The 27776-nt window shown below is 42.1% G+C and overlaps 1 protein-coding gene across 5 annotated transcripts in view; it reads left to right on the forward strand.

Annotated features, from left to right (window-relative positions):
- PTBP3 (polypyrimidine tract binding protein 3) overlaps positions 1-27776 on the forward strand; it is a 256357-nt gene that overhangs the window by 195845 nt on the left and 32736 nt on the right. For all 5 annotated transcript variants that reach the window (XM_073591458.1, XM_073591444.1, XM_073591448.1 and 2 more), the window contains 2 exons: positions 4463-4637; positions 19246-19320. In XM_073591458.1, coding sequence (XP_073447559.1) covers positions 4463-4637; positions 19246-19320 — 250 coding nt within the window. The remainder of the gene's footprint in view (positions 1-4462; positions 4638-19245; positions 19321-27776) is intronic.

Here is a 27776-nt window from a genome sequence, read left to right on the forward strand (position 1 = left end):
TTGTGATAGTCATAAAGTATATAATGTTGTGTTTCCTCCTTGTGCACCCTTTCACCCACCCTCTTGTTGCTTAAAAATCCTTTCTGCCTGAAGGTTTAGATTTCATTGACCATTATGCAATTGCATGGCTTGTATTGTACCAAATTTTCAACACCATGGTTATGTTTTCAAACTTTGCAAGTAGTATAAGGGTTAATTCACACCAGCCTAAATGCTGCAGCTAGTATGCAATGCAGTGGGATCACTGCAGTGCTGTTATGCTGATCACATTGAACTGTTAATTTTTAAAAATAAATCAACCTTATTGAAATGTCTCTCGGTGACATTGTATTAAGTGCATTGCCCTGCACTGGACTTTGTTGAAAATGGTCTGCTGTGCTCCCCCCCTTTTTGTTTGATATAAAATTCTTATTTCTCTGTTTTTATCCTAATCCCTTATGAATTTATCTCAAAGTAATTGCTTATTTGTGCAATTCCTTTAGACCGTGTACAGTTGTGCTCATAAATTTACATGCCCTGGCAGAGTTTGATATTTCTTGGCCATTTTTCATAGAATATGAAGAACACGAAAACATTTTTCACTCATGGTTAGTGTTTGGCTGAAGCTATTTATTATCAATCAACTGTGTTTACTCTTTTAAAATCTTAATGGCAACAGAAACTACCCAAATGACCCTGTTACATACCCCAGTTCTTAATACCGCGCATTGCCCCTTTAACATCAATGTCAGCTTGAAGTCTTTTGTGGTATTTGTGGATGAGGCTCTTTATCTTCACAGATGGTAAAGCTGCCCATTCCACTTGGCAAAAAGCCTCCAGTTCCTATAAATTCTTGGGCTGTCTTGCATGAACTGCATGTTTGAGATCTCCCCAGAGTGGCTCAATGATATTGAGGTAAGGCGACTGAGATGGCCACTCCAGAACCTTAATTTTATTCTGCTGTAGCCAATGACAGGTCGACTTGGCCTTGTGTTTTGGATCATTGTCTTGTTGGAATGTCAAAGTACCAAAGTCCCATGCGCAGCTTCCTGGCTGATGAATTCAAATGTTCCTCCAGTATTTTTTGGTAACATACTACATTCAGCTTTTCAACATACTGCATTCATCTTGCCAACAATTTTGACCAAATTTCATGTGCCTTTGTAGCTCACACATCTCCAAAACATCAGCGATCCACCTTTGTACCTTTCATCATAGGCATTGTTGACTCCTCTCCAAATGTGTTTATGGGTGTGGCCAAAAAGCTAAATTTTGGTCTCATCACTCCAAATGACTTTGTGCCAGAAGGTTTGAGGCTTGTCTATGTGCTGTTTGGCGTATTGTAAGCAGGATACTTGGTGGCATTTGCGTAGTAATGGTTTTCTTCTGGCGACTCGACCATGCAGCCCATCTTGCTTCAAATACCTCCTTGTTGTTCATCTTGAAACAGCCATACCACATGTTTTTAGAGTCCTGTATTTCACCCGAAGTTATTTGGGCCTTTCTTTTCATCCCGAACAATTTTCCTGGCAGTTGTGGCTGAAATTGTAGTTGGTCTACCTGACCGTGGTTTGGTTTCAACAAAACCCCTCATTTTCCACTTCTTGATTAGAGTTTGAACATTGCTGATTGGCATTCTCAATTCTTTGGATATCTTTTTATATCCCTTTCCTGTTTTATACAGTTCAACTACCTTTACCCGCAGATCCTTTGATAATTTTTTTGCATTCCCCATGACTCAGAATCCAGAAACGTTAGTGCAGCACTGGATGAAGGATGCAAGAAGGGTCTGTCAGGAGTCCAAAAACTTATTGACCTTTTATATACACACACACACTAATTATAAGCAAACAGATCACTGGTGAGGATGGTTACCTTTAATAGCCATTCAAATCCCTTTGTGTCAACTTGTGTGCATGTTATCAGGCCAAAATCACCAGGGTATGTAAACTTTTGATCAGGGTCATTTGGGTAGTTTCTGTTGCCATTATGATTTAAAAAGAGTAAACACAGTTGATTCATAATAAATGGCTTCAGCTAAACACCAACCATGAGTGAAAGAAATGGTTTTTGTGTATATCATTCATATTCTCTGAAAAATGGCCAAGAAATCATAAATTCTGCCAGGGTATGTAAACTTATGAGCACAACTGTATATACGTTTTTAAAGTCTGGCTATGCTCTCTTTAGATACACTTAGGGGTTGACTTACTAAAGGCAAATAGACTGTGCATGTTCCAAGAGTAGATGCATGCAGTTTCTCCAGAGCTTAGTGAATGTGGTGAAGCTCTGCTGATTTCCATCATCCAATCACCCATGTGAAAGCAAAAATGCTGTTTGTAAAGAATACCCAACCAGGTGCAAGAAAAAAACAAAAAAAACAAAATGAAGCTTCACCACATCACTAGGTTCTAGGGAAAATGGGTGCAACTGCGCTTGCAAAGTGCACATTCTGTTATCACTGCTATTGAGAATATTTATAATATGTAGGTATTGGGGATATTTCTGTATTCATGCTTTGCTATGTCTTGATTTATTACCTAACCTTTTAACCACTTCCAGACCGCCCGCCGTTGTTATACATCGGCTGTTTGAAGAGGGATATCGTTGTTATGGTAGCAGCTAGCTGCTATAACCCCGGTATCCACTTCTTCAGCGGGCGGTCTGCTTTCAGATAAAAGTGGTCTCTGTGGCAGATCCACTGCAAGATCACTTTTATCAGCCCCCTTCCTGCCGCTCTCTGGTGCCTCCTCCACCATTTTTTTGTTTTTTAAAGAACAGTGTAAAAAGAAAAAATGAACGTGCCCGTCCCGCTGAGCTCGCGTGCAGAAGCGAACGCATACGTGAGTAGCGCCCGCATATGAAAACAGTGTTCAAACCATATGTGAGGTATCGCCGCGATCGTTAGATCGAACGCAATAATTCTAGCCCCAGACCTCCTCTGTAACTCAAAACATGTAATCTGTAGACTTTTTTTAAACGTTGCATATGGAAATTTTTAAGGGTGAAAGTTTGTATCCATTCCATGAACTTTGAAGCATGACATGTTGGGTATCAACTTACTCGGCGTAACATTATCTTTCACAAATTAAAAATAAATTGGGCTGACTTTACTGTTTTTTATTCAAAAAGTGAATTTTTTCTAAAAACAAAAAAGTGCGCTTGTATGATCGCTGCACAAATACAGTGTGACAAAAATTATTGCAACCACTGCCATTTTATTCTCCAGGGTGTTAGAAAAAAAATATAATGTAAAAAACGGCGCTAAAGCGTCGCAAAACCGAGCGGCGCTTTAGCACTAACAGCCAGGCGCTGCCAGTGTGAAAGGGGTCTTATTCATCACAAAATCCTTTTTCTATATAGAAATGTAAACCTGTAATGACTGTGTGCTGCTTATAAATAATAAAAAAAATGCCTTATAGCATAATCCTGGTTAAATAGCGCAGGTCAAGTGATTGCTGTAGCTTACATAGTGATACATGGACCTGCCGGTGGGCGTGGCCAGTACATTTAAGCCACGTCAGGAAATGATGTTGCCACCGGACTTCTGCATTTTCATAGCAGTGGAATACTGTCAGATCCAGCGGCATATCATAATCTCCTCCTTTCCCCAGCTGGCTGCAGTGGGTGTTTTAACTGGGACTGACCATGGAAAATACAGACACGCTGTGCTTTTGCACAACGTACCTGTAAATTCAGTGGGATGACATCGGCAGCCATGCTAGTCCGTTTACTGTCAGGAGGGTAATAGGCAAGATCAACCAAGTATAATAGAACATTGGCAGAACTAAACCCTCCTACCCTTTTCAGCCAAGGAAGCTGCCATCTTGGCCTTTTTTTTTTTTTTGAGCGGCAAGCAACTGCTGTGGTGCTGCACGTGTGATCAGTTATGACTCCAGTCATTTGATGGTTTGACAGTTTTGGTTGCAAGCACAAGCAAATGTGACAGTTGGAAATGTAACTTTTTTTTTTTTAATGAAAACTTAAGGCCCCTTTCACACTGGGGCGAGGGGGGGCGTTGGCGGTAAAACAGGGTTATTTTTAGCGTCCCTTTAGCGGCGGTATTCAGCCGCTAGCGGTGCGGTTTTAACCCCCGCTGGCGGCCACAAAAGGGTTAAAACCACTCGCATAGTGCTGCTACAGCGGCGGTATAGCCGCACTGCCCCATTGATTTCAATGGGCAGGAGCGTTGAATACACCGCTCCAAAGATGCTGTTTGCAGGAGTTTTTTTTCTCTGAAGCACCGCTTCAATGTGAAAGCCCTCGGGCTTTCACACTGAAGAAACAGCAGCGGCAGTTTTAGGTCGGTTTGCAGGCGCTATTTTTAGCGCAATAACGCCTGCAAACCGCCCCAGTGTGAAAAGGGCCTTAATTTGATGGGTTTAGTTCCGCTTTAATATTGACAGTATGAGATGTATTATTGCCATAGTTTTGCAAGCTTACCTTTCTTTTTTTTTTTTTTTTTTTTTTTTTTCTTCAAAAGGCACTGGATGGGCAAAATATTTATAATGCATGCTGTACTTTGCGCATTGAATTCTCGAAGCTGACCAGCCTTAATGTCAAATACAACAATGATAAAAGCAGAGACTTCACACGCCTTGACTTGCCAACTGGGGATGGGCCACCATCCCTTGAATCCACCATGGCTGCAGCATTTGGTAAGAATTGCTTACATTTTATCGTTTTTATTTGCTCACAATTTATCACAGTAACTGAATACAGACAAAAAGGTAAATTATTATTGTATGATATATAGTAGCAATTATTTGAAGATCATATTAGTAGAAATTATATGACGATTGTAATAAGATTAAAAGATGCAGTTACAAATCCTGACTAGAAACTCATACTTTACCCTCATTAACACTGGCACTATCAAACTTAAGTTTATATGCGTTTAGAAGATGTTTCTAAATGCATTGTTTTATGGAAGCCCGAGGTCACCAGCCATTTCTAAAAGTACATTTTCTTTATAATCCACTTAAAAAGAAGCAAACAAAACAGCTTCCTTTAGACCCCTTTTAACACTGAAGCGCTTTTCAGGCGCTTTCCCGCTTTTTTTTTTTTTTTAAAGGTCGCGTTTTTATGTGACCTTAAAAAAAGTGCACCGCTAGCGCCACAAAAGCACTGCAAAAATGCCTGACGTTTTATGGGCAGTTTGTGAGTGCCTCAGTGTGAAAGGGGTCTTGGCAAAACAAACAAAAAACAGTCCATAATTGTGGTATGATGAAAATAACACGTTGGCTCACTGCCAGTTTGCCAATCCCACATCAGGGTTTAGGATTCCTGTCCACTTTAAGGTGCCACAAAGGCCACAGGATTTCAGCAAACCGTTGCCAGATACTTTACACTTCAACACACATCTGTGAATCTCCACTCTATCTCATACAGAGATGCTGATTCCTTCCTGTTTCTTTTCAGGCCTTCCTTGCAGGTGGGTTAACCCTTTCGGCACTAAAGTACCTGTAATTCTGGTTTGGAAGCCCTTTCCCAACCAAATTCTCTGATTTCTCTGAATTCCCAAATGACCAATAAATTGAGCATTTATCTGCATTTTAGGTGTGGTCAGTTTAGCTGCGTTTTGGAATTCTCTGCATCTAGGATCCAACTAGAAACTTTTTTTTTAACAGAAAAATGTTTTATTAAAGGTGTATCTGTCAGTACAATACATGATTGTATATCACAGCAGAAACCAAAGAAGAGCAAACACTGCTCCAGGCAAATCTTCAGGTGCAAATGGATAACAAGTGCAGCCCCCGGCTCACCACCGTCCAATGCAAATAAAATGAAGAAATGGTCCTACTCTGAATTTCCAAAAAACTTTTTTGGTTGTGAGCAAGCTGTGAAGTGAAGCAAGTGAAAGGCGTCAACTGCCTGTCCTGTGTTTGTCTGATACACTTGTGACAATAAAGGTACATCAAGCAAGTTTTTTGGGAATTCAGAGTGCGACCATTTCTTCATTTTATTCACATGATTGTATATAGTAACTAGAAACTTAAAAGCATGTAAATGTAGCTAAACTTGGCTAAAACCACTATAAAGCAGATAAAAGTGATTTTGGAAGCATAAAAAGGCTTAATAAAACTCAGAAGTGTGAACCTTCTGAACGGCCTGGTAATCGTTTTTAACAGTCTATTTTTTGAGTTCAGGATATGTATACTTGATTTTATTTTAAATGTACCATATGCCGGTACCGATACTTTCAGTCAAGTACTCACTGATATGGAGTATTAATACTTTGCAGTGCGATATGCACCCATACAAAATGAATAGGCGCATATCGCACTGCAATGTGGTGCGATTCCTGTCTGAATGGCATGCGATGTCCCCCCACTGCTCATGTGTGTGTGTGTGGGCTTCCAGCAGCTGTGGATTCTATCATCAGCAGGATGGGGACACTATGCTAATTTGGATTTGAGCAGATATGTGCTTTTTAATGTGAGTAATAACATTTTTAATAAACTGCCCACTGCCGAATGTACAATGTATATGTAAAGCGCTGCGTAAATTGATGGCGCTATATAAGTACCTGAAATACATAAATAATGAAGATCTGTGCAGCCATCCACTTGTCATCGATTGTATCTGCATGGACCACCTGTGTCTCCTGGTCAAGTAAACACGGCCCTCTGTAGGGTGTACTGAAGAGGTGCCTATGTGAATGAGACCTTATGATATACAGTTTAATGGCTATGAGGGAGATCTCTACTTGAGGTTCCCCAAAGTTTTGTAAGTTTTGTAAATTAATTCAATATCAAGTTTTTATAAGGGCACTTTAATATGGCCATGAACTAGTTCCCTGCTATATAGAGAAGGTGCAGTTAGAATACACACAATCATGAATGTAATTGACCTTGCTTAGACCCCTTTCACACTGAGGCGCTTTACAGAGCTAAAAAGAGCACCTGTAAAGTGCCTCTCCTGTCTCTCCAGTGTGAAAGCCGGAGGGCTTTCACACTGGAGCAGTGCGCTTGCAGGACGTTAAAAAAATTCCTGCAAGCAGCATCTTTGCAGCAGTGAAGGCGCAGTGTGTACACTGCCTCCTAAACTGCTCCTGCCCATTGAACTGAATGGGCACTGCTGCTGAACCGCCGGCAAAGTGCCGCTTTGCGGGTCATTTTAACCCTTCTTCAGCAGCTAGCAGGGGTTTAAGACCGCCCCGCTAGCAGCCGAAAACCCCTACAAAAACGGCAGTAAATCGCCGCTTAAAATAGCAGCGCTTTACCGCCGCCGCCCCAGTATGAAAGGGGCCTTAGTGTCTGAGTAGCCTTCCCATGGCAGCCTGGGAGTGCGATTAAGAACAACGTTAATGTAATACCATTAATAAGATGACGCACAGCCAGTCACATGATCCGTGGATTCTGCGTGAAAGAAAAATATTTGACACTGTTCATAAATTTTTTTTGACTGTAAATTTATTTGGGAGACACCGTGGTTGAATTACTTAAAACTGGAGAGTGCAAAATCTGGTGCAGCTCTGCATAGAAACCAATCAGCTTCCAGGTTTTTTGTCAAAACTTAATCAAGCTGAAGTTAGAAGCTGATTGGTTTTCTATGCAGAGCTGCACCAGATTTTGCACTCTCCAGTTTTAGTAAATCAACCCTATAGTTTACATACATTTTGAGAACTTTAAAACTGTTGACTACTTAAAGCGGGATTCTGGCCTTAAAAAAAAAAAAAAAAAAATTAAAAAGTCAGCAGCTACAAACACTGTAGCTGCTGACTTTAAATACTTACCTGTCCTGGGTGTCCGCGATGTCAGCCGCCCGAGGCCGACCCGTCCCATCCCTCGGCTCTCGGGTCCCGGCACCGCCATCCTAGGTAAGGGAAACGAGCAGTGCGGCGCTCTGTGAATGGCCCCGTGGTGTTCTGGGAACACACACAGTTCCCAGAAGACAACGGGGCCGCTCACTGAGGAGCAGAACACGCTGCGGAAAAGGAACAGGCAGATTAGGAAGACTGCCTAGCAACAAGGGTTTAGGTACGTTTAAAAAATTTTTTAATTTTTTAATTTTTTTTTTTTTTAAGGATTTTTGGTGATTTTTTTTTTTTTTTTTTCAGAGTGGCCCTCCACTTTAAAGAGTAGCTTCACCCTGTAAACAAAAATGTAAAAGTCAACAGCTAAAAATACTGTAGCAGCTGACTTTTAAAAAATACACACCTGTCCCAGGATCCAGCAGTGTCCTCATCCGACCTGGCTCTTTGCCGGTCTTTGGATCCAGGTGCTGGCACCTTAACTGTGGGCAGCGGACTGTGACTCCTTCCGGCTTCACAGCCGGCTGCCCACTGCGCATGTGTCACAAGAGATTGCGGGGGTGGGCTGAGCTGAACTTTCACTCAGATCGTTACAGTGTTAGAATTGAGTACCTAACACCCCCCCCCCCAAAAAAAAACAATCTTTCCAATTATGGGAGAGGAGGAGGAAAGTGGAACTTCTTTTTGGGTGAAGTTTTGTTTTAATAGATGCATTACAGAATGGGGAGAAAGCATAAGAGTATGTACAAAGCCTACTATTTGCATACGTTACAGGCTTGTTACTGGTATTTTTAGACTCTGTTTTCTAAATTAGATGGAGCTTTAACTTTCTCATCACCTGATTTATAACCGCTTATACCTAAAAATACTTTGGGAAATTTTTTTTTTTTACCAGTACCTTGGATGTCTTACAGAAGTTACCCTGAGGGTTGTCCATGACCCATGCCCAGCATTGCATTTTCTATTTTGATTTGTACTACTTGCTTGTGAATTTTGGCATTGCTACTCTCAAATGAAACAAAATTATTTTGGTTTCATTTATTTGGGATAAATGAGGATGACAGTCAGATTGTTGTGTCCACTAGGGCCTGCATGCATGGGTTTTTTGGTTCAAACTGCTTTTCTCCTCATACTGCTCAATGGGGATGATTTACTAAAGGCGAATAGACTGTACTTTCCAAGTGCAGTTGCTCCAGAGTTTAGTAAATGAGGTAAAGCTTCACTTTGCAAAGAATACCCAACCACATGGAAGGTAAATAATAATAATAAAAAAAAAATGTTGCTTGCACATGATTGGTTGATGGAAATCAGAAGCTCTCCACCTCATTTACTAATTTCTAGAGCAACTGCACTTGCAAAGTGCACAGTCTTTTTGCCTTTACTAAATGAACTGAGAAGTGCTTTGAAGCTGAATGTGCACTGCTTTTATTCAATATAATCCTTTTGTTTATGCACATGGCTAGGGCTGGGGAAAAAAATCGATTTGAATCTTGAATCGAGTTGAGAGGTCAAATCAATTCAAATTTTCAGCAAATCGATTTTTTTCGAGTTTTGTTTTTTTTTTTCACCAGGATCGGCACTGACACCGCGCCGGTCCTGACGAGCTGCGGGCAGGAGTTTTTAGGTGAGGCCGCAGCTTCGGCCTAGTCTGCGAGGCCAGAAGCTACGCCCTTGCCTAAAAACTCCTGCCCGCAGCTCCTCAGGACCGGCGCGGTGTCCATCAAAAAGAGAAAAAACTCAATTCGAATCGTGAAACGAGTTTTCTTTTCTTTTTTTTTTTTTTTGAGAAAATCGCCCAGCTCTACACATGGCATAAGCAGACAAGGATGCACCAGAGTACTAAATGGGATATTTTAGGTAAGTAAGAAAAAAATACGAAATACTCTTTAATTCTTTTCTTCATGATCATTGTTGTAGCATACTAGGATGTATGCAAGTTTATATTACCTACTAGTAATCATCCTAACTTTTCTGATACTCAGGTGAACTTTATTTTATTCTATTTTAAATGTATTATACCTTATGCATGATAATCTAGACATTTGTTTATAGGGATTCGTAATGCTATGGGCAGCACAGTGATGTCACTGCTACTTTTATATGGCAATATCTCTGTTTGTAAAGGCATTTGGTGCACACAACTCCTCTGTGGGTATTAAGGAACTTATTTATATGAAAGTTTTTTTTTAAAGCATATTATACAAATTCAACTTTTACAGTAGTGAAGGGTTGGCCTTCTCTTGTCTCACTTCTTACCAATTATCGGACACTTAGACCCCTTTCACACTCACAGTGCGGCCACGTTAGCGGTAAAAAGCGCCGCTAGTTTTAGCGGTGCTTTACCGTCGTTGTAGCTGCGCTTATCAGCTGCTAGCAGCGCGCTTTTAACCCCCGCTAGCGGCCAAAGAAAGGGTTAAAAGTGCCATTGCCGAAGCGCTGCCCATTCATTCCAGTGGACAGGGGCGGTGGAGCGGTGTATACACCGCTTCTAAACCACTCCAGAGATGCTGCTTGCAGGACTTTTTCGAATGTCCTGCAAGCGCACCGCCCCAATGTGAAAGCACTTGGGCTTTAACACTGGTGCTGCAGGGGAGGCATTTTTCAGGCGCTATTTCTCTTTTGTTCATCGACGGACACCATGCCTCCTTAATCTTGACCATTGGGTTAGATCGCCTCTGCAGGAGTAGGACTAGGCAGAACAAAAAAACACCTGGCTACGCCCATGGGCTGTCCTCAGTCAGTATATAACCCCCTCCCTGCTCTAGGTATTCAGTTTTTTCTGTCTAGTCAGGAGTAAGGACCTAGCTCCTTGCTGGGATCTTTTGGTCCTGGCAAATTTTACTTTTTTGTCTTTTTTTTTTTTTTTTCCATGCATTTTCTCCTGGGAGATCTGCAATCAACTGCTGGGCTGGGCGACGGGCTGGATAATCTAGATCCAGTGGTCTCTCCAGTCCAGCCAGTGAGCGCGTGCAGACTGAAGCTACACGCTAGGTCGGCCACAACATAGCCTCAACAGACGGAGGCTGGCCCGCAAGTTAAACATCTCGCAGGGTTGCATACGAACCGGCTCTGGTCGGAGTCGCAGTGGTCCCTTGGCCAATAGTCCCCCACTTCAGTGGCGAGGAGTTCTGTCTGGAGGGTCACCTGCACCATGGATTGGTAAGTACAGTTCCCCCTTTCCCCCTTTGTTTGGCTTGAGGTGGACGTGGGTACCCTTCAGGGATGTTTGGACCTGCCTGCAGGATCCCTCCTCTCATCCCAAAGTCCCCTGGTTAAACTGGGCGTCCCCCTCCCCCCACGGATTGGTGGGAGTCCCAGGGCAGGCAGCGGAGACCCCTGGGGGTCTCCCCTGCCATTTCTCTTCTGGGTGGTGTCCTGCCCTGGCGGTATGGGGGTTTCCAATGCAGAGGGTGCAGCGGAGACCCCTAGGTGCATGCCCTGCTGTGTGTGCAGTTTGGGGGTCCCAGTGTAGAGGGCACAGCGGTGTCTCCTTAAATGTTCACCCTGCCTGGTGGTAAGTACCTTTTTGGAAGGGGGTCCCCTTGCAGAGGGTGCAGCAATGTGGAAGGCACAGAGAGGATCCTGGCAGTATGCTTCAGCATGTCAGACGACCGGCAGCCATTTTTGGGTGGTCTGAGGACATCACAGCGGCTATTTTCTCTTGGTCTGGCTGGTCTCCGGCTGGTGGCCATGTTTTTGTAGCCAATGATGTCACGGCGGGCATTTTTCGTTGGTCTAGACGCTAGAGACAGCCAGAGCCTCGTGGAGATGCCATAGCTCCTCCTCTTCCTCTTCCTCCCCTATGCTTCTCTTCCTGTCCCGGGATATATGAAACGGACGCTGACATTGGTGTTGCTGTGTCCGAATTGTGACGCTCCTCTGTTTGGTAGGGTGAGTCTTTCGGGGTCCTTGTGTATCTCCCTCTCTGCTGATAGGTACCCTGGCCATTGGGGTGTCCCTTAGTGGTTCCAAAGTTCCTTTGTACTACAGGGTCTTCTTCCTTTATGGAGCCTCAGGGTCACATCTCACCCCACTGATCCCCTCTTGGAGGTGGCAGGTCTCTCGGAACCCCAGCTTCCCATGGTTGTGCTGATGGCGGTCCTTGAGTCATTAGTATCCCGGGTGGAAGTAGCGTGTGGGCAAAGACCTGGGAGGAAGCGTCCTCCACCTTCCCCTACTCAGTCTGTCTCATCTGATTCTGAGCCTGATGCTGCCGGGGACATGGCCTGTCCAGGGGGGGTTAATATCTCGCCCCCTGACCCGTCTGATAGTGAGGATGAGTCATCTGTGGTCTCAGCAGCGAGTGAAAAAGCGCTGGTGGACGCACTTGTTACTACGGTGGGGGAGACTCTAAAGATGGGGGATGCGGCTGACCGGGCCGCAGACGTAGCTGTGTCCTTTGGTGCACATAAGTCACCTCACACACCTAGGGTGTTTCCTGATCTGCCTTATTTTGATAGGTTTACCTATAAGGAATGGGAATAACCAAAATCGCACTTTGTGGTCCCCAAACATTTCTCAATATGCTGCCCCTTTGAAGAATCACTTTTAAAAAAGTGGACTACTGCCAGGAAAGCGGAGGCTGTGGCACGCAGCATGTTTACTATGGTTGGGTTGGCATTGCGTCCAGTCTTGGCCTCGGTCCTGGTGTCGCAGACACTAACTGAATGGGCAAAGCTTTTGGGCCAAGGTCTGGGTAGTGAGTAGGTTCCCGCTGCTTATGTTGATTTAGTGGACAAGTTGGTCCATGGGCTACAGTATATTTGTGATGCAGCTCCTGTGCTGTCCAAGCTTTCTGTTTCAGCGGTGGTGATTAGACGTGTGCTGTGGCTTAAGGATTGGTCGGCAGACCAAGCCTCTAAAAAAGCTCTCATTGATCTGCCCTTTCAAGGCGACCGCCTGTTTGGGGCTACCCTGGATGGCATCATTAAGGGTGTCACAGGGGTAAAGAGTACCTTTCTGCCTCAATCTAGGAAAAGCAAAGAGCCTCGTCGCAGATGGGGGCCTTCCTTCTCAGCCCATAAGAAATTCTTCTGGGCTCCCGGGACCGCAGATAAAGGAAACAGATCTCTCAAGTCTCCCCCGGGAAGTTCCAAGCAATCTTTGTCTGGTAAGCCTAGAGCAGGCTTCTCCAGGTCCACTGACGAGACTCCTTCAGCATGGAGGTCTGCCCTCACCCATTGCTTTGGGTAGGGGGATATCTTCGCTGGTTTCCAGATTAATGGACCTCCTTCGTGATCATCAAGGGGATCCACGAATTAAACCTTTTGGGGGTACCAAAGGGAGACAGAATTTGTCCACTTCGGGGGGGCCCTTTTTCCTCCTTGTGTGGGTATAATTCCTGTAAAGGTTCGGGTGACGTCCAAACTACCCAAGGTCCCCCTCTAGCCCTGTCCAGGAAATTGGGCTACCTGGGTCTGACTCTGGCGTGAATGCTGACCAGGTTAGCAGTTTTACTTAAATGTCGGGCCCTTTCAGCAGGTTCAGTTCAACGGGAAGTAACTGAGGCTCGTGGCAATCTTGCAAGTTCCTCTGGTAGATGCTGCAGTCGTCCTAGTGTCACTGCGGGGCCAACGCCTTCCTCTTCTGCGGTGCCTACGAAGGACAGAGGGCGAAAGTCTTCCGGTGGCCGTAAACGTCCCTTGGAAGCTACCTCTAAAAGAGGACCAGTTGTACCGAGAGCTGAGCTTCCATCCTGCTTAACAGTAACTGGTTTTAATGGCCTAGCCATTGGAAAGCCAGGTACTAAGAGATCCCTACTATGGTGAAGGCGAGGAAGTCGACTTCTAGTAAGATATACCATCGTACGTGGAAAGCGTACATTTCTTGGTGTGAGTCGATTTAGCGTTCATCCTCGATCCTTTTCTGTGGCTCGGATCTTAGCTTTTCTTCAACAGGGTGTTGAGCAGAAGTTGGCTTTGAGCACCATCAAGGGCCAGGTGTCTGCCCCTAGCAGTCTTCTTTCAGCGACCCCTAGCCACTCACTCTTTTAGTTCGTACCTTCATTCAAGGAGTCTGGCATGTGGCTCTGCCTGTACGGTCTCTTGCCACCATGGGATTTAAACTTTGTGCTATTGGTTCTCCAGAAACCTCCATTCGAGAATATTCGAGAGATTCCCTTACCTACGTTGTCCCAGAAGGTAGCTATTACCTCGGCCCGCAGGGTTTCTGAGTTGGCGGCATTATCCTTTCGTAGTCCCTATTTAGTACTCCATAGGGATAAAGTGGTTCTTCGTCCCTGTCCGTCATTTTTGCTCAAGGTTGTCTCTGACTTCCATTTGCATGAGGACATTGTGTTGCCTTCCTTGTGTCCCAAACTGGCTCATCCCAAGGAATTTGCTTTGCATACTTTGGATGTGGTTCGTGCGATTTGGGTGTATCTGGAATCCACCGAGTCCTTCCAGGACTCACTTTTTTGGTTACATAAGGACCAAGGAAAGGGCTGGCTGCTTCTTTGGCTACCATCTCCAGATGGATCAGACTGCCTGTGACTCAGGCCTATTCTATTAAGGGTCGGGTTCCTCCTTTCCCTGTCACGGCGCATTTTACTCAGGCGCTTAGTACTTCTTGGGCCTTCCATCATCAAGCGTCAATATCGCAGGCTTGCAAGAAGGCCACTTGGTCATCAGTGCATACCTTCACTAAATTCTATAAAGGAGATATTTTGGCACCTGCAGAGGCTTCTTTTGGCTGCAAGGTTTTGCAGGCTGTTGTTTAAGGGGGGGGGGGGGGTTCCCCTCATAAGGTGTTTTTGTTTTTTTTTTTGTTTTGTTTTTCTTTTCTTTAAATATTTTTTATTTCAGATAAGGCTCCTGTGTCCTGGTTAGGGCTCTTGTGGTTAGCCTTGGGTTATTTTGCCCACCCCTTATTTTTCTTTGGCACTGCTTTTAGACGTCCCAGTGGTCAAGATTAAGGAGGCGCTGTGTCGGTCGATGGACAAAAGAGAAAATGGGATTTTTGTACTCACCGTAAAATCCATTTCTCCGAGTTCATCGACGGACACAGCACCCACCCCTCCATGGATTTTTCGATACTTCTATTACTGCTTGCTACTAAACTGAATACCTAGAGCAGGGAGGGGATTATATACTGACTGAGGACACCCCATGGGCGTAGCCAGGTGTTTTTTTGTTCTGCCTAGTCCTACTCCTGCAGAGGTGATCTAACCCAATGGTCAAGATTAGGGAGGCGCGGTGTCCGTCGAACTCAGAGAAATGGATTTTATGGTGAGTACAAAAATCCCATTTTTTTGCCCTTTAGTGCCTGAAAAACGCCTCAATGTGAAAGAGTCTTAGATTGTCCATCAAGTTTGAGCCAACAGGGAGTTGTGGGAAGGGGCAAGCCTGTATGCTTATTATTTATTATAGAAACTGCATGGGGTTAATACCTGTAATCATTGCATTTAGGGCTGGTTCATGCCACAAAAACGCACTGCAGATCCGTTTCTAAATATAACACGTTTTTGATGTGTTTTTAATGCATTTCTGGATGCATTCCAGATGATTTTTTTTTCTTTTAGTTTTCCTTTTTTGTACAGGTGGTCTGGTGCGTTTTTGATGCTTTTGTTCCAGTGCATTCTGGTGCGTTCCAGTACAGTTCAGTGCAGGAAAACTGCAATATGTAATACTTTTTTATTTTTTATGGAATTGGAATGCCCTGGAACTGACTGATCTGGTGTGAACTATGCCATTGGAAACCATATAACCTACTTTCTATGCGTTTTTATGCAGAAAATAAACACACTGAACTGCATGTGATGTGAACTGGTCTTTTAGTATATATATTCCTTTTTTTTCATTTCACGTGCCTTTAATTATATTCTTCACATTTGCCTACTGACTAAGCTGTCTAGCATAATGACTGTTACGGAGATTGGGACAAATCGTATAACACTGATTGGGGTGCTTGCAATGATCTGATTCATTTATATGATTTAACCAGCATTAAGCTTTAATTTGTTTCACATAAAACTACATATCCATTTAGGATTACCCTGTCCATTGGATAAACACAGTGCTGCACAGTTTTACTGCTAGTTAACACCACCAAAAACGTCCTCCAGATGCGTTTCTGCATGCGCGTTCTTAGCGATTTTTTTTTTTTTTTTTTTTTTTAAATTCCAGTGTGTTTTTGATGCGTTTCCGGATGCTTTTTGATTGTCCACCCCCCACTGTACTGTGCGGTTTTCATGCGTTCCAGTGCATTCTGGTTTGTTTTTGATGTCTTTTACCAGGTTCCAGTGCAGGAAAAATGCAACATGTTCTACTTTTTTTTCTGGAACTAGAACGCCCTGGAACTGACCGCACTGGTGTGAACTATGCCATTGGAAACCATATAACTTACTTTCCATGCATTTTTGATGCAGAAAAAAAAAACGCACTGGACTGCATGTGGTGTAAACTGGCCCTAAATGTAGAATAATATAATTTATAATAGAAACTTATTTTAGTGAGTGGTGACATCACATTCTCCAGCTCGTCCAATCAGGGAATGCTTTGCATTCATTCAGAAAATGCGTGTTGAGCAGCCGACCTCCTGTGTTCACAGTGCAGCAGGGCAGCTGATCGGCTCAGGACCTGGAAGGTAGTGGAAATCGCTGGAGTTGCACTTTCTACTTCAGTGATTTCCAGCATCCAGGGGCAATCAGCCAAGCTGGACCAATGTACTATGCCATATTTATACCATTTATCCTCTTTAAAGTGGTTGTATACCCCTTTTTACATTTTTACCTACAGGTAAGCCCTATAAAAATGCTTACCTGTAGGTAAAATGAATCTCCTAAACCTACATGGTTTAGAAAAAATTCACTCTGCATGCTGACGTCAGTGGCGCATGCACAGTGAAAGTCTGGCGTATCATGCCGCAACTGAGGATTCCCACACGCATGCGTGGGAGTGACGTCATCGCGGCTCCGGCCACTCACAGCGCCGAAGCCGCGAACCCAGAAGAAATGCGGAGGAGAAAATGTCAGCTCCCTCGCCGTTGACAGGGATGCGATGCGGGGACCTCAATCTAAGGTAAGTATATCCTAATGAGCTAGTATGCAGTGCATACTAGCTCATTATGCCTTTGCCTTACAGGTGTTTTTTTTTTTTTTTTTTTTTTTCGTTTGCTGGTATACAACCAGTTTAAGTATGTAACTGCCAAGCATTCAATAAGATTGAATAAGATTAATCTCAAGAATAAGATTACAGCAGCTTTCTCATATAGACATTTTTTTTCTTCTTCTCATTGAAGACAATTGTAGATTTTCTATACTCCATGTGTGTGAAGTGTTTCTGTTCATAATGTGATTAACAATATAATATGCATTTTATTAAAGTGAGTGAAGATATTTGCTCATTGTACAGCAGTTGATCCTATATTGTTTAAATGCATTCTTTTAGAGTTTTTTTTTTTATTATTAATATTATTTTCTTGTAACTGTTTTGAAGCTGCCAGAGTCTTTGTTTATCCAGTGCTGCAGCTTTAATTAAATGTATAGTGCTCTTCAGAACTGTTAAACCTTGTTAGAAGGATTTTTGGCAGGTTCAAATTATCCCATTGTGCATGTGTCATTCTGCCAGTACAGCATCAACTGATTTTCATATGGAAATGTTGAACACTTGCCTTTAATTCATCTTTCTTTAGCTAATGCTAGCTGTATATAGAAAAGCTCATTGTAATGCAGATTATTCTGTATTCCATAGCTTATCAACTTTTCATATGCCTAGAGGGTCATTTGAGGCCTCATTCCAGTGGCACAGTGCATAGAAACAATAGCAAACAAGGAAAATGCTTTCTTTTCAGTGGAGCGAGTTCACATTACTGTCGTATAATGTTGTGTGTTTTAAAATTAAAAAAAAAAAATATTTTAGCATGTTTTTAGTGCTAGCGTTTTCAGGCTGACTGTGAATAAAGGGTTATGCGCATATATTGCGTTTTAACATCTCATGGATATAATGGAAGTATAAACTTTTTCCCCTCCCTCTATTTGGACACTGATGCATTTTCTTTTAAGTAAAATATGTATAGCAATACCTATGTTAACATTAACCAACTTGTTGAGCACATACATGCAATTCTTATGTAGTGCTAAAAAAAAACATTCAAGGGAGTTTTTTGTGTGCAATTGGGATTTGGCAAGCCGACTAAAATGAATGCACATAATAAATAAGTTGTGCCGCTCTTATATTACAATATACGGTATATAAAAATGTGTATAATTATCTGTCTATATAACCCACAATAAGTGTGACTTTAAATAGTGTGTATATAGCCACAATAATATATGTATTACCACAAATGAGCAACAAAACATCAAATAGTGAAAAATGTCCATCTGTGATAATCAGTCTATACAATTGCAATGATTCCAGTACATGTAATCTCCCAAAGAAAAGGACCTCCACCAAACCCCAAAAAGGTGCCTGCTTACGGTAAAGGTGGACCACTTTGATGCTTACAGCTGCAAGTTAAGGAGTTAGTTTGTGAAGTTTATTGAATACTGAAAATGCGTGCACATATGAACACAGCTGTACCATGAAATGATGAGTAATACGAGGCCCTGAAAGTAGTTTTATAGTTACAAAAATGATTAGATGTTTATGTAAGGTTTCTCAGATTTCATTGAAAATCAGCAACTTCTTGGTTTTAGATGGAGGGTTTCTTGCTGACCAGCCGCCGCAGATATACTGTTCTATTGCGTGAATCGCCATAACGGTACAATGTTTCATGTAATAGCTATAGCAGGCGCCTGCAGCGCTTTGCCAGAGCCGATGTGCGTGGCCGGCGGCCGCGATTGCTCCACAGAGAGCCAGAACGGGGATCTGACAGTAAACAAAGCAGATCCCCGTTCTGACAGGAGAGTACAGTGAGATCGTCTGTTCCTAGTGATTAGGAACAGCGATCTCTCTGTACTCCCAGTCAGCCCACCCCCCCCCCTCAGTTAAAAACACCTCCCCAAGGAACACACTTAACCCCTTGATCGCCCCCTAGTGTTAACCCCTTCCCTGCCAGTGTCATTTATACAGTGATCAGTGCAAATTTTTGGCTCTGATCACTGTGTTAATGTCACTGGTCCCAAAAAAAGTGTCCGATCTTTTCTGCCGCAATGTCGCAGTCCCGCTAAAAATCACTGATCGCTGCTATTACTAGTTTTAAAAAAAAAACATAAATCTACCCCTTATTTTGTAGACACTATAACTTTTGCACAAACCAATCAATATACGCTTATTGTGATTTTTTTCAATCAAAAAAATATGCAGCAGAATACATATTGGCCTAAACACTAACTACCACAGAGGTGATCAAATACCACCAAAAGAAAGCTCTATTTGTGGGGAAAAAAGGACATCAATTTTATTTGGGTACAGTGTCACACGCCCGCGCAGTTGTCGGTTAAAGTAACGCAGTACCATATCGCATAAAATGGCCTGGTCATTAAGAGGGTAAATCCTTCAGGGACTGAAGTGGTTAATATAGTTGAATGATTCTGAGTGTGTTTTCTCTTTCTCATTTTCTCTCTTCAGCTGCTCCAGGTATTATTTCCTCTCCATATGCAGGAGCAGCAGGATTTGCCCCAACTATTGGCTTCCCTCAGGCAGGTGAGTGTGACACGGTGACGATATAACAAGGTATTCTTTTTTTTTTTTTTTTTTTTTTTTTTGTGCTGCCACTCCTGTGTTTCCCATCCTCCTTCACTTCTGTATAGTTGCTAAGAGATTTAATTTATCATTTTTAAGTACTATACTAATAGGACTGTTTGCCTGGTCTTCGTTTAGGTCAGTAAGGACCTCAAACCAGAATTGGCTGTCATGAGAAAAGATGGTCCGCAACTTCTTGCTTGTTTTTTAAAATCTTCCAAATTTATTGATTCTTCATAAAAGACACAGACCACAAATGTAAAAGCGTTTCAGCCTTGTGGGCCTTGTTTAGTGAACAAGGCTGAAACCAGTTTACATTTGCTGTCTGTCTTTTATGGAGAATCAATACATTTGGAAGATTTTAAAGAGCAAGCAAGGAGTTGCGGACCATCTTTTCTCATGATTGCTACTGCAGCTGTGTGGCTGCCTCTCCGCACCCAGGTGTCTCTAAACACAAATCTTCTGATTATATTGGGTAATAACACCCTACTTCTGCTTTAATTTACAGAATTGGTTGTAGCCCATCAGTGATCACATGGACCATTAGTACACAAGATAATTTCCTGAGATCATTGTTTACTACTGTTGACCAATTTACAGAGATTACATGGTACAGGGCCAATCACAGCAGCCCTGTGACATGTGATAACTGTACATGGTACAGGGCTAATCACAGTATTTCTTAATTGCAGAAATGCAGCCAGAGAGTGAGAAAGGAGCATGTATAATTTTTATCTATATACACACACAGTGGGGACGGAAAGTATTCAGACCCCCTTAAATTTTTCACTCTTTGTTATATTGCAGCCATTTGCTAAAATCATTTAAGTTCATTTTTTTTTCCTCATTAATGTATACACAACACCCCATATTGACAGAAAAACACAGAATTGTTGACATTTGTGCAGATTTATTAAAAAAGAAAAACTGAAATATCACATGGTCCCAAGTATTCAAGACGTGTTGCTCAGTATTTAGTAGAAGCCCCCTTTTGATCTAATACAGCCATGAGTATTTTTGGGAAAGATGCAGCAAGTTTTTCACACCTGGATTTGGGGATCCTCTTCCATTCTATGCAGATCCTCTCCAGTTCTGTCAGGTTGGATGGTAAACGTTGGTGGACAGCCATTTTTAGGTCTCTCCAGAGATGCTCAATTGGGTTTGTCAGGGCTCTGGCTGGGCCATTCAAGAACAGTCACGGAGTTGTTGTGAAGCCACTCCTTCGTTATTTTAGCTGTGTGCTTAGGGTTATTGTCTTGTTGAAAGGTAAACCTTCGGCCCAGTCTGAGGTCCTGAACACTCTGGAGAAGGTTTTCGTCCAGGATATCCCTGTACTTGGCCGCATTCATTTTTCCCTTGATTGCAACCAGTTGTCCTGTCCCTACAGCTGAAATACACCCCCACAGCATGATGCTGCCACCACCATGGTTCACTGTTGGGACTGTATTGGACAGGTGATGAGCAGTGCCTGGTTTTCTCCACACACAGCGCTTAGAATTAAGGCCAAAAAGTTCTATCTTGGTCTCATCAGACCAGAGAATCTGATTTCTCACCATCTTGGAGTCCTTCAGGTGTTTTTTAGCAAACTCCATGCGGGCTTTCATGTGTCTTGCACTGAGGAGAGACTTCCGTTGGACCACTCTGCCATATAGCCCCGACTGGTGGAGGGCTGCAGTGATGGTTGACTTTCTACAACTTTCTCCCATCTTCCGACTGCATCTCTGGAGCTCAGCCACAGTGATCTTTGGGTTCTTCTTTACCTCTCTAACCAAGGCTCTTCTCCCCCGATAGCTCAGTTTGGCCGGACGGCCAGCTCTACGAAGGGTTCTGGTTGTCCCAAACGTATTCCATTTAAGGATTATGGAGGCCACTGTGCTCTTAGGAACCTTAAGTGCAGCAGACATTTTTTGTAACCTTGGCCAGATCTGTGCCTTGCCACAATTCTGTCTCTGAGCTCTTCAGGCAGTTCCTTTGACCTCATGATTCTCATTTGCTCTGACATGCACTGTGAGCTGTAAGGTCTTAAATAGACAGGTGTGTGTGGCTTTCCTAATCAAGTCCAATCAGTATAATCAAACACAGCTGGATTCAAATGAAGGTGTAGAACCATCTCAAGGATGTTTAGAAGAAATGGACAGCACCTGAGTTAAATATGAGTGTCACAGCAAAGGGTCTGAATACTTAGGACCATGTGATATTTCAGTTTTTCTTTTTTAATAAATCTGCAAAAATGTCAACAATTCTGTGTTTTTCTGTCAATATGGGGTGCTGTGTGTACATTAATGAGGAAAAAAAATGAACTTAAATGATTTTAGCAAATGGCTGCAGTATAACAAAGAGTGAAAAATTTAAGGGGGTCTGAATACTTTCCGTCCCCACTGTGTGTGTGTATGTGTATGTATGTATATATATATTTTATACCTTTTTTTTGTTCATTGTGTCGGTATCGTGTCCCTGATGATGAGCGCCAGACCAATGCAGTGTTGCCTCCTGGCCTGTTTGCTGACCATATCTGCTGCCTGAATTAACCCATTAGCACATCCCGCTGATGACATTCCTGTGAGACAACAATCCCAGCCATTGCTTGCAGACAACTGCACTCCTGGGGTTGTAGGAAAATATACTTATTTTCCTCAGCCTTCTGTACTTCATGGCCAGTGAACATGGCATTCAGGGGGCAGTACCACACCAGAAGGCTAAGCTTATAGGAACTGGGACTGCTTTAGGAGAAGCTACAATAAGCTATATCACTCGTACAGAGATGGCCATTACAGTACATTCGTTTTGACACAATTGGTTGATTTGTATGATATACACCAGATACAATGTGCGGTACACAATCAGTCCAAATGCTGGGGAGGAGTAGCAGAATGTGTTGTGGGGTGTAATTCGAAGTATGGCCATACTGTGTGTGAGAAATATCTTAAATTGACAACTTTGTGTAAAAGAAAAGAAAAATTGTATTATCGTTTTTTTTCCACATTCTCCGAAAACTTGTGGCAAAAAAATAAGAAGTCTTCAAAAGACTCATTATGTCTCTTCAAAAAAACAAAAAAAAAATTTGGGTATTTACTTTCTAAAATGTGGTTATTTTGTGGGTGTGATGGGTAGTACGGAAATTGAATATGAAAAAAACGTGAAGGTGCTCCTTGGATTTTGGGCCCATTGTGTGCCTAGGCTGTGAAAAAGTCTCACGTGTGTGGTATTGCCACACTCAGAGTAACAGAATGTATTTTGGGGTGTATTTTTTTTAAGTATTCCTATGATGTGTGTTAGAAATGTATTTTTAATTGACAATTTTGTGTAAAAAAAAAAAAAAAAAATTCTTTTTACTTCTGCATTTTCCATAAACTTTGTGGTAAAAAAAAATATATTTTCAGAAAATACCAGTGTTTGCTTTTCAAAGTGGGGTCGTTTTGTTAGTGTTTTTCACTGTCCTGGTGCTGAGTAGTCAGGAAATTAGATGTGTAATTTATGTCCCTAAAATGCCTGAAAGTGCTCCTTGGATTTTGTGGGGGCTGCTGCATCTGTTACATGTTACTCCCTGGATACGGGTGTAACATGTTATAGAAGGTGAACTTATCCTTTAATTTATTCATTTTCCAAAAAGTCGTCACAAAAAATTACATCTTCAAAAAACTCACCATGACTCTTTTTAAAAACCTTGGACTTTTTATCCAAAAAGGGTTACTATCTTGGCATTTTAGATTTGAGAAGGAATAGACTGGACAAGATTTGGTCTGTCTGACCCAAATCAAACAAATGGCAAAAACACCTGGTGCCAAGGGAGAGAACCCCTTACGGTCCTTAATAGACAGACCAAAACATGAAGTATAAAACATATGAATTTATTGAAAATTGATATAAATATACATGTAGAAAAAATACATTGGACATAAGAACAATATCTGATACCCAAAATGATACAGTTGTATGAACTGGTCACTGTCCTGGTGCAGAGTGAACTAGTCCACACACGGCGTATGGCAAAATGAAACCTCTCCTCAATCCGGGGGGAGACGTAATAGGATGTCCTCCCGGATCTCGCCCCACGCAGAGTTTCGGGCCATGCAGTGGCGCAATCTGCCACCGGCTGTGTCCACTGGACACAGCCAATGACTGATAACTGTACCGGCCCGCTGCCAGTACCATGTGACTGCTGTCACCAACCACAGAAGGTCGCATGACAGTTGTATACAATGAATGGCTTCCTTTCAAGCCATCCATTGCATACAATTGTGTTGCTAGCTGTGATTGGTCAGTGTGATCACACGGTACAGGCTGGGCCAATCACACCCCATCTGTACCATGTGACTGGTTCTGACCAATCACAGCTAATTACAACAAAACGAACTGAATGAATCCAATCTCATTCAGTAAAATGCTTGCATTTTTTTTTCGAACGGTCAGTGTCCCTGATCACCGCCACATCCGTTATATGATGATGCTGTGCTGCACTAGTGACAGTATGTTTAAAAAAAAATGTATAATAAACGAAAAACATGCTTTTTTTTTTTTTTTTTTGTAGCAAAAAATAAAAACCCAGTGGTAATTAAATACCTCCAAAAGAAAGCTCTATTTGTGTGGAAAAAATGAGAACAGTTTCATATGGGTACAGTGCTGCATGACTGCAATTGTCATTTAAAGAGTGACGGCATTGAAACCTGAAAATTGGCCTGAGCAGGAGGGGGTAAAAGTACACGGTATTGAGGTGGTTAACAAATAGTTTAAGGGGGAATGTCTATTTTACGGTGTTTGATGTGTTAAGCTAAAAATAAAACACTGAGGGTTTAACACTACTTTGAGACCCTGTGCAAAGCAATTTGGTTCTGAAACTTTGATAGACCGATTGGGAAGTTAAGGCTCAAAGTGTATTGCACTGCAATTCCTTTGTAATCGCGCTCCTTGCTCCACAGTATAAAGCAACCCGCATGCACCAAAAAGCACCGTAAACACGTTGGCAGTTTTGTTGCTCTTTAAAAAAAAAAAAACTACTTTTTTATTTAGATGCTCAAAGCCTTTCCATTATAATCTTTTTGAAATTAAATTGATAACCACTGAGTTTTATTATGCAGTTTGGGGGGGGGGGGGGGGTTTAAAATGTTTTATTATGAGAAGCTGTCAGGATTTTATGTGGCATTTGGAATTCCATATTGTCTGAATCATTTTTAAAATGTGATCCAAATGACACATCAGCAAGGCTCCCCAAATAAAGTGAATTTTATTCCTTGTAACTATTTAAGAAATATGACTGCATTTTGAAGGCTAAATCATTTTTAGCTTCTGTATGTATAACAGCTAGAAATGCCTGCAGTTGTGGATGGTCTTAACAGTTGTTTCCTTGTTCTGAAACAAATAAGTTCTTCTGAAACAAGAAAAGTAAACACTTCACTCTGTGAAGCAACAAACCTACATTGCCGATTAACACTCTAGCCTTCTCTCTATGGGCCCATTCTTTGCAGAAATTTTACCTGTTAACACGTCAGAGTCCAGGACGATTAACAGCATCCTGTGCTCCTCTTCCTGGAAATGGAGACCTGCCCCACTCCCTTTGTGCACCCATGTAATCCTACACTCATTGTCATTGTCAACAGGTTGCCTTTGTAACAGAAACTTTAAAGTGCTATTCTTGCAGATCTACTGTTTCCAGGTAATTTTTGAAGGCAAATAGATGGCAGTAAAAACCAGATAGGGGTTCTATTTTTTTTTTTAATCTCAGTCCATCAAAACTCAACCAAGTTTTGATATAGATATATATATATATATATATATATATATATATATATATATATATATATATATATATATATATATATATATATATATATATATATATATATATATATATAAAATGTGTGTGAAATCAGTTGGCAAAAAGTAATTAAATCGGTCCCTTACATCCTTTTAACGGTTGGCGTCAATTTGAATCCAATGACTATTTTTGTAAAGGCTTTATTGTTCATTGTATTGCAAAAGGGGCAGCTGCCCTGGGCCCTGTCCTTGTGGGGCCCAAAGCAACTGCCTCATACTTGCCAACTATCCCAGTTTAAATTCCCTTGTCTCTTGAAGTTTTAGTCTGGTACTAATGCTGCCCAGCTCCTCCCTATTGTGTACAGATGACTCACCTGCAGACCCTGTGTTTACATGTAAATACCAGCATTGATATGTAAATAGTGGCAGTATTCATATGTATATCATGCCCCTCTGAGGTTATATCCACCATTACCTATACTGAATGCTGCCCACTAGAGAGATAAAGGGGCATGTTTGAAAGTTCTGCCTACAACTGTGGTCATTAAGCCTAACAGCCTGTTATGCAAAGGTAAGCAAATTAGTAGGGGGGGAGGGTAGTGTGGGGCGTGCAGTGGTAGGCAGAGAATGAATTATAGTTTGAGGTGCACAAGTGAGAAAGGAGGGGATGTATGGTGGTAAGGAAGTTGGATGCAAAGATGAGCAGAGGAGGCAGGTCGAGTTAAAGGGGTGGAGGGTTAGAGTGGAGAGGATGGGGGAGGTTTGGGGTCCAGAGGTTAGCATGGGTTTTAAGATGCAAAGGTGTACTGACAGGGTGGATAACGATGTAGGGCAACCTCTAGCAACCAAGCAGTGAGCAGTATTGATGTACAGTAATCTCTGGAAACCAATCAACGAGCAGAAATCGTGCTGTAACTTCTAGCAACCAGTCAGTGAGTGTAATGATACACTGTAACCTCTGGCAACTAATCACTGCCTGATCTGATTCAGTAAACAGATTTTGAGTCTAGCTGCTATTTATTGTATGTCTCAGAGCAGGTGGAGAGCGAAACTGCATGGAGAAGGGGGGGCCCCAAGAAATTTTTTGCCCAGGGTCCAATCAATATTAAAGACATCCCTGAGTGTAATTGTGAAATGAGTACAGACATGAAACATTTTATGTGGTCTACAACACAGTTCCTGCTTTTGTGGTGTATTCTGCCTCAACCCTGCTTTGGAAAGATTACCTCATCTGGTTTGTTAGTCCAGTGTGTGAGATCTATGGGCACCAAATATTGATAGAGTAGATAAGGCTTCCCTAAATAGAGACTGATACTGGCTTGGAGCTCTGCTGCAGGGGTCATTAAGTCCTGATCGGTGGTTAATACCGCCTTTCTGCCTGGTTATATAGGAAATAAAAACACATTTGTGACAGGCAATTTTCAGTATTAAGAAAAATTAGCTAGATACTCTCTTTACAACCGGATGTCAACTGTTGACCTTTTTCTATTTTCTGCTGTGGAAATTGCATTGGGGTTTATAGTCATTTAGCACAAGATCTTAGAAGTCTTTATAGCTTTGCCTTGCCATTTTATGGATCTTTTATACTCAAGTCTTTAAGTTAAAATATGTTGACACAAACAAGTTACTAGGCAATCTTGTGTTTCACATGTCCACTTAACTGACAGCTACAGATATGGTTGTCTAGGTGGGTGCTGTATACTGTACTTGTGCAATAGTGGCTTCTGGCAAATAATCTTGGATAAAAAGTGTGTGTGTGTGTGTATATATATAAATATGTATTTTTTGTGAGCAGTGGCTAGGGGGGCAAGGGTGCTTTTGACTCCCTGGGATGAGCTTTTAGCACAGATACCATCATAAGGTTTATCCTTCAAATGGTATACATTATTTCAGCAGGTCAGTTAAACATCAACAAAACACTCAAATTCCTGCTATTCTCATTCTGCTTATAAATCTTTTTACTGCCACTGACATAACTACCACATCTGAGTCAGTAGCAGCGTGTAAACAAAATCACAGCGACAGTAGAAGCGCAGGACCAAAATAAAGAAAAGCACATCAAGATGGTTAACAGACACAGACTGAGGCAAGCCCATTCCTCCATGACTCTTGTGAAGTATAAATCTGCAAATGCTAAACTTTGAGCACTTTTTTGTTTACAACCATCAGGCTGGGGTAAAGAAGAGAATCCCGGACACTGCGTTATCAGTCAGATTTGTTTGAGTGCAATGAAGGCATCAGGGGTCTGAAAGATCAGTAATGTCTCCATTAGGAGTACCTGTCACCAAAGTAATATCACGTGGGGGGGAAGCTATTAAGCTCCATTGTAATAGCTGTAAAGGTACACGAAAACAATTGTGCAAAATGAAAAACTATAAAATAACATGCGCGTGTGGTGCACTTGTGTACATGAATGAATTTGCTATACACGTTGGACATTGCAAAATTTTGAAAAAACCTCCTGCGCCAATGGTTTTATAAACCTGATTCCACGGTGTACAAAAAAAAGTTACAGCTGCTGCAGTTAAGTCATAATACAATACGAATAATATCACTTTAAGGCAAACTTTTTTTATTTTTTAGGAAACAAATGTTAGATGATTTCACATCAGCATACAGAGGTGCATGCTGATATAAATTTTAATGAAAGCTGGGAAAGGCCCACT

This window comes from Aquarana catesbeiana, linkage group LG01 (assembly GCF_042186555.1).
Source record: "Aquarana catesbeiana isolate 2022-GZ linkage group LG01, ASM4218655v1, whole genome shotgun sequence".
NCBI classification, from domain to species: domain Eukaryota; kingdom Metazoa; phylum Chordata; class Amphibia; order Anura; family Ranidae; genus Aquarana; species Aquarana catesbeiana.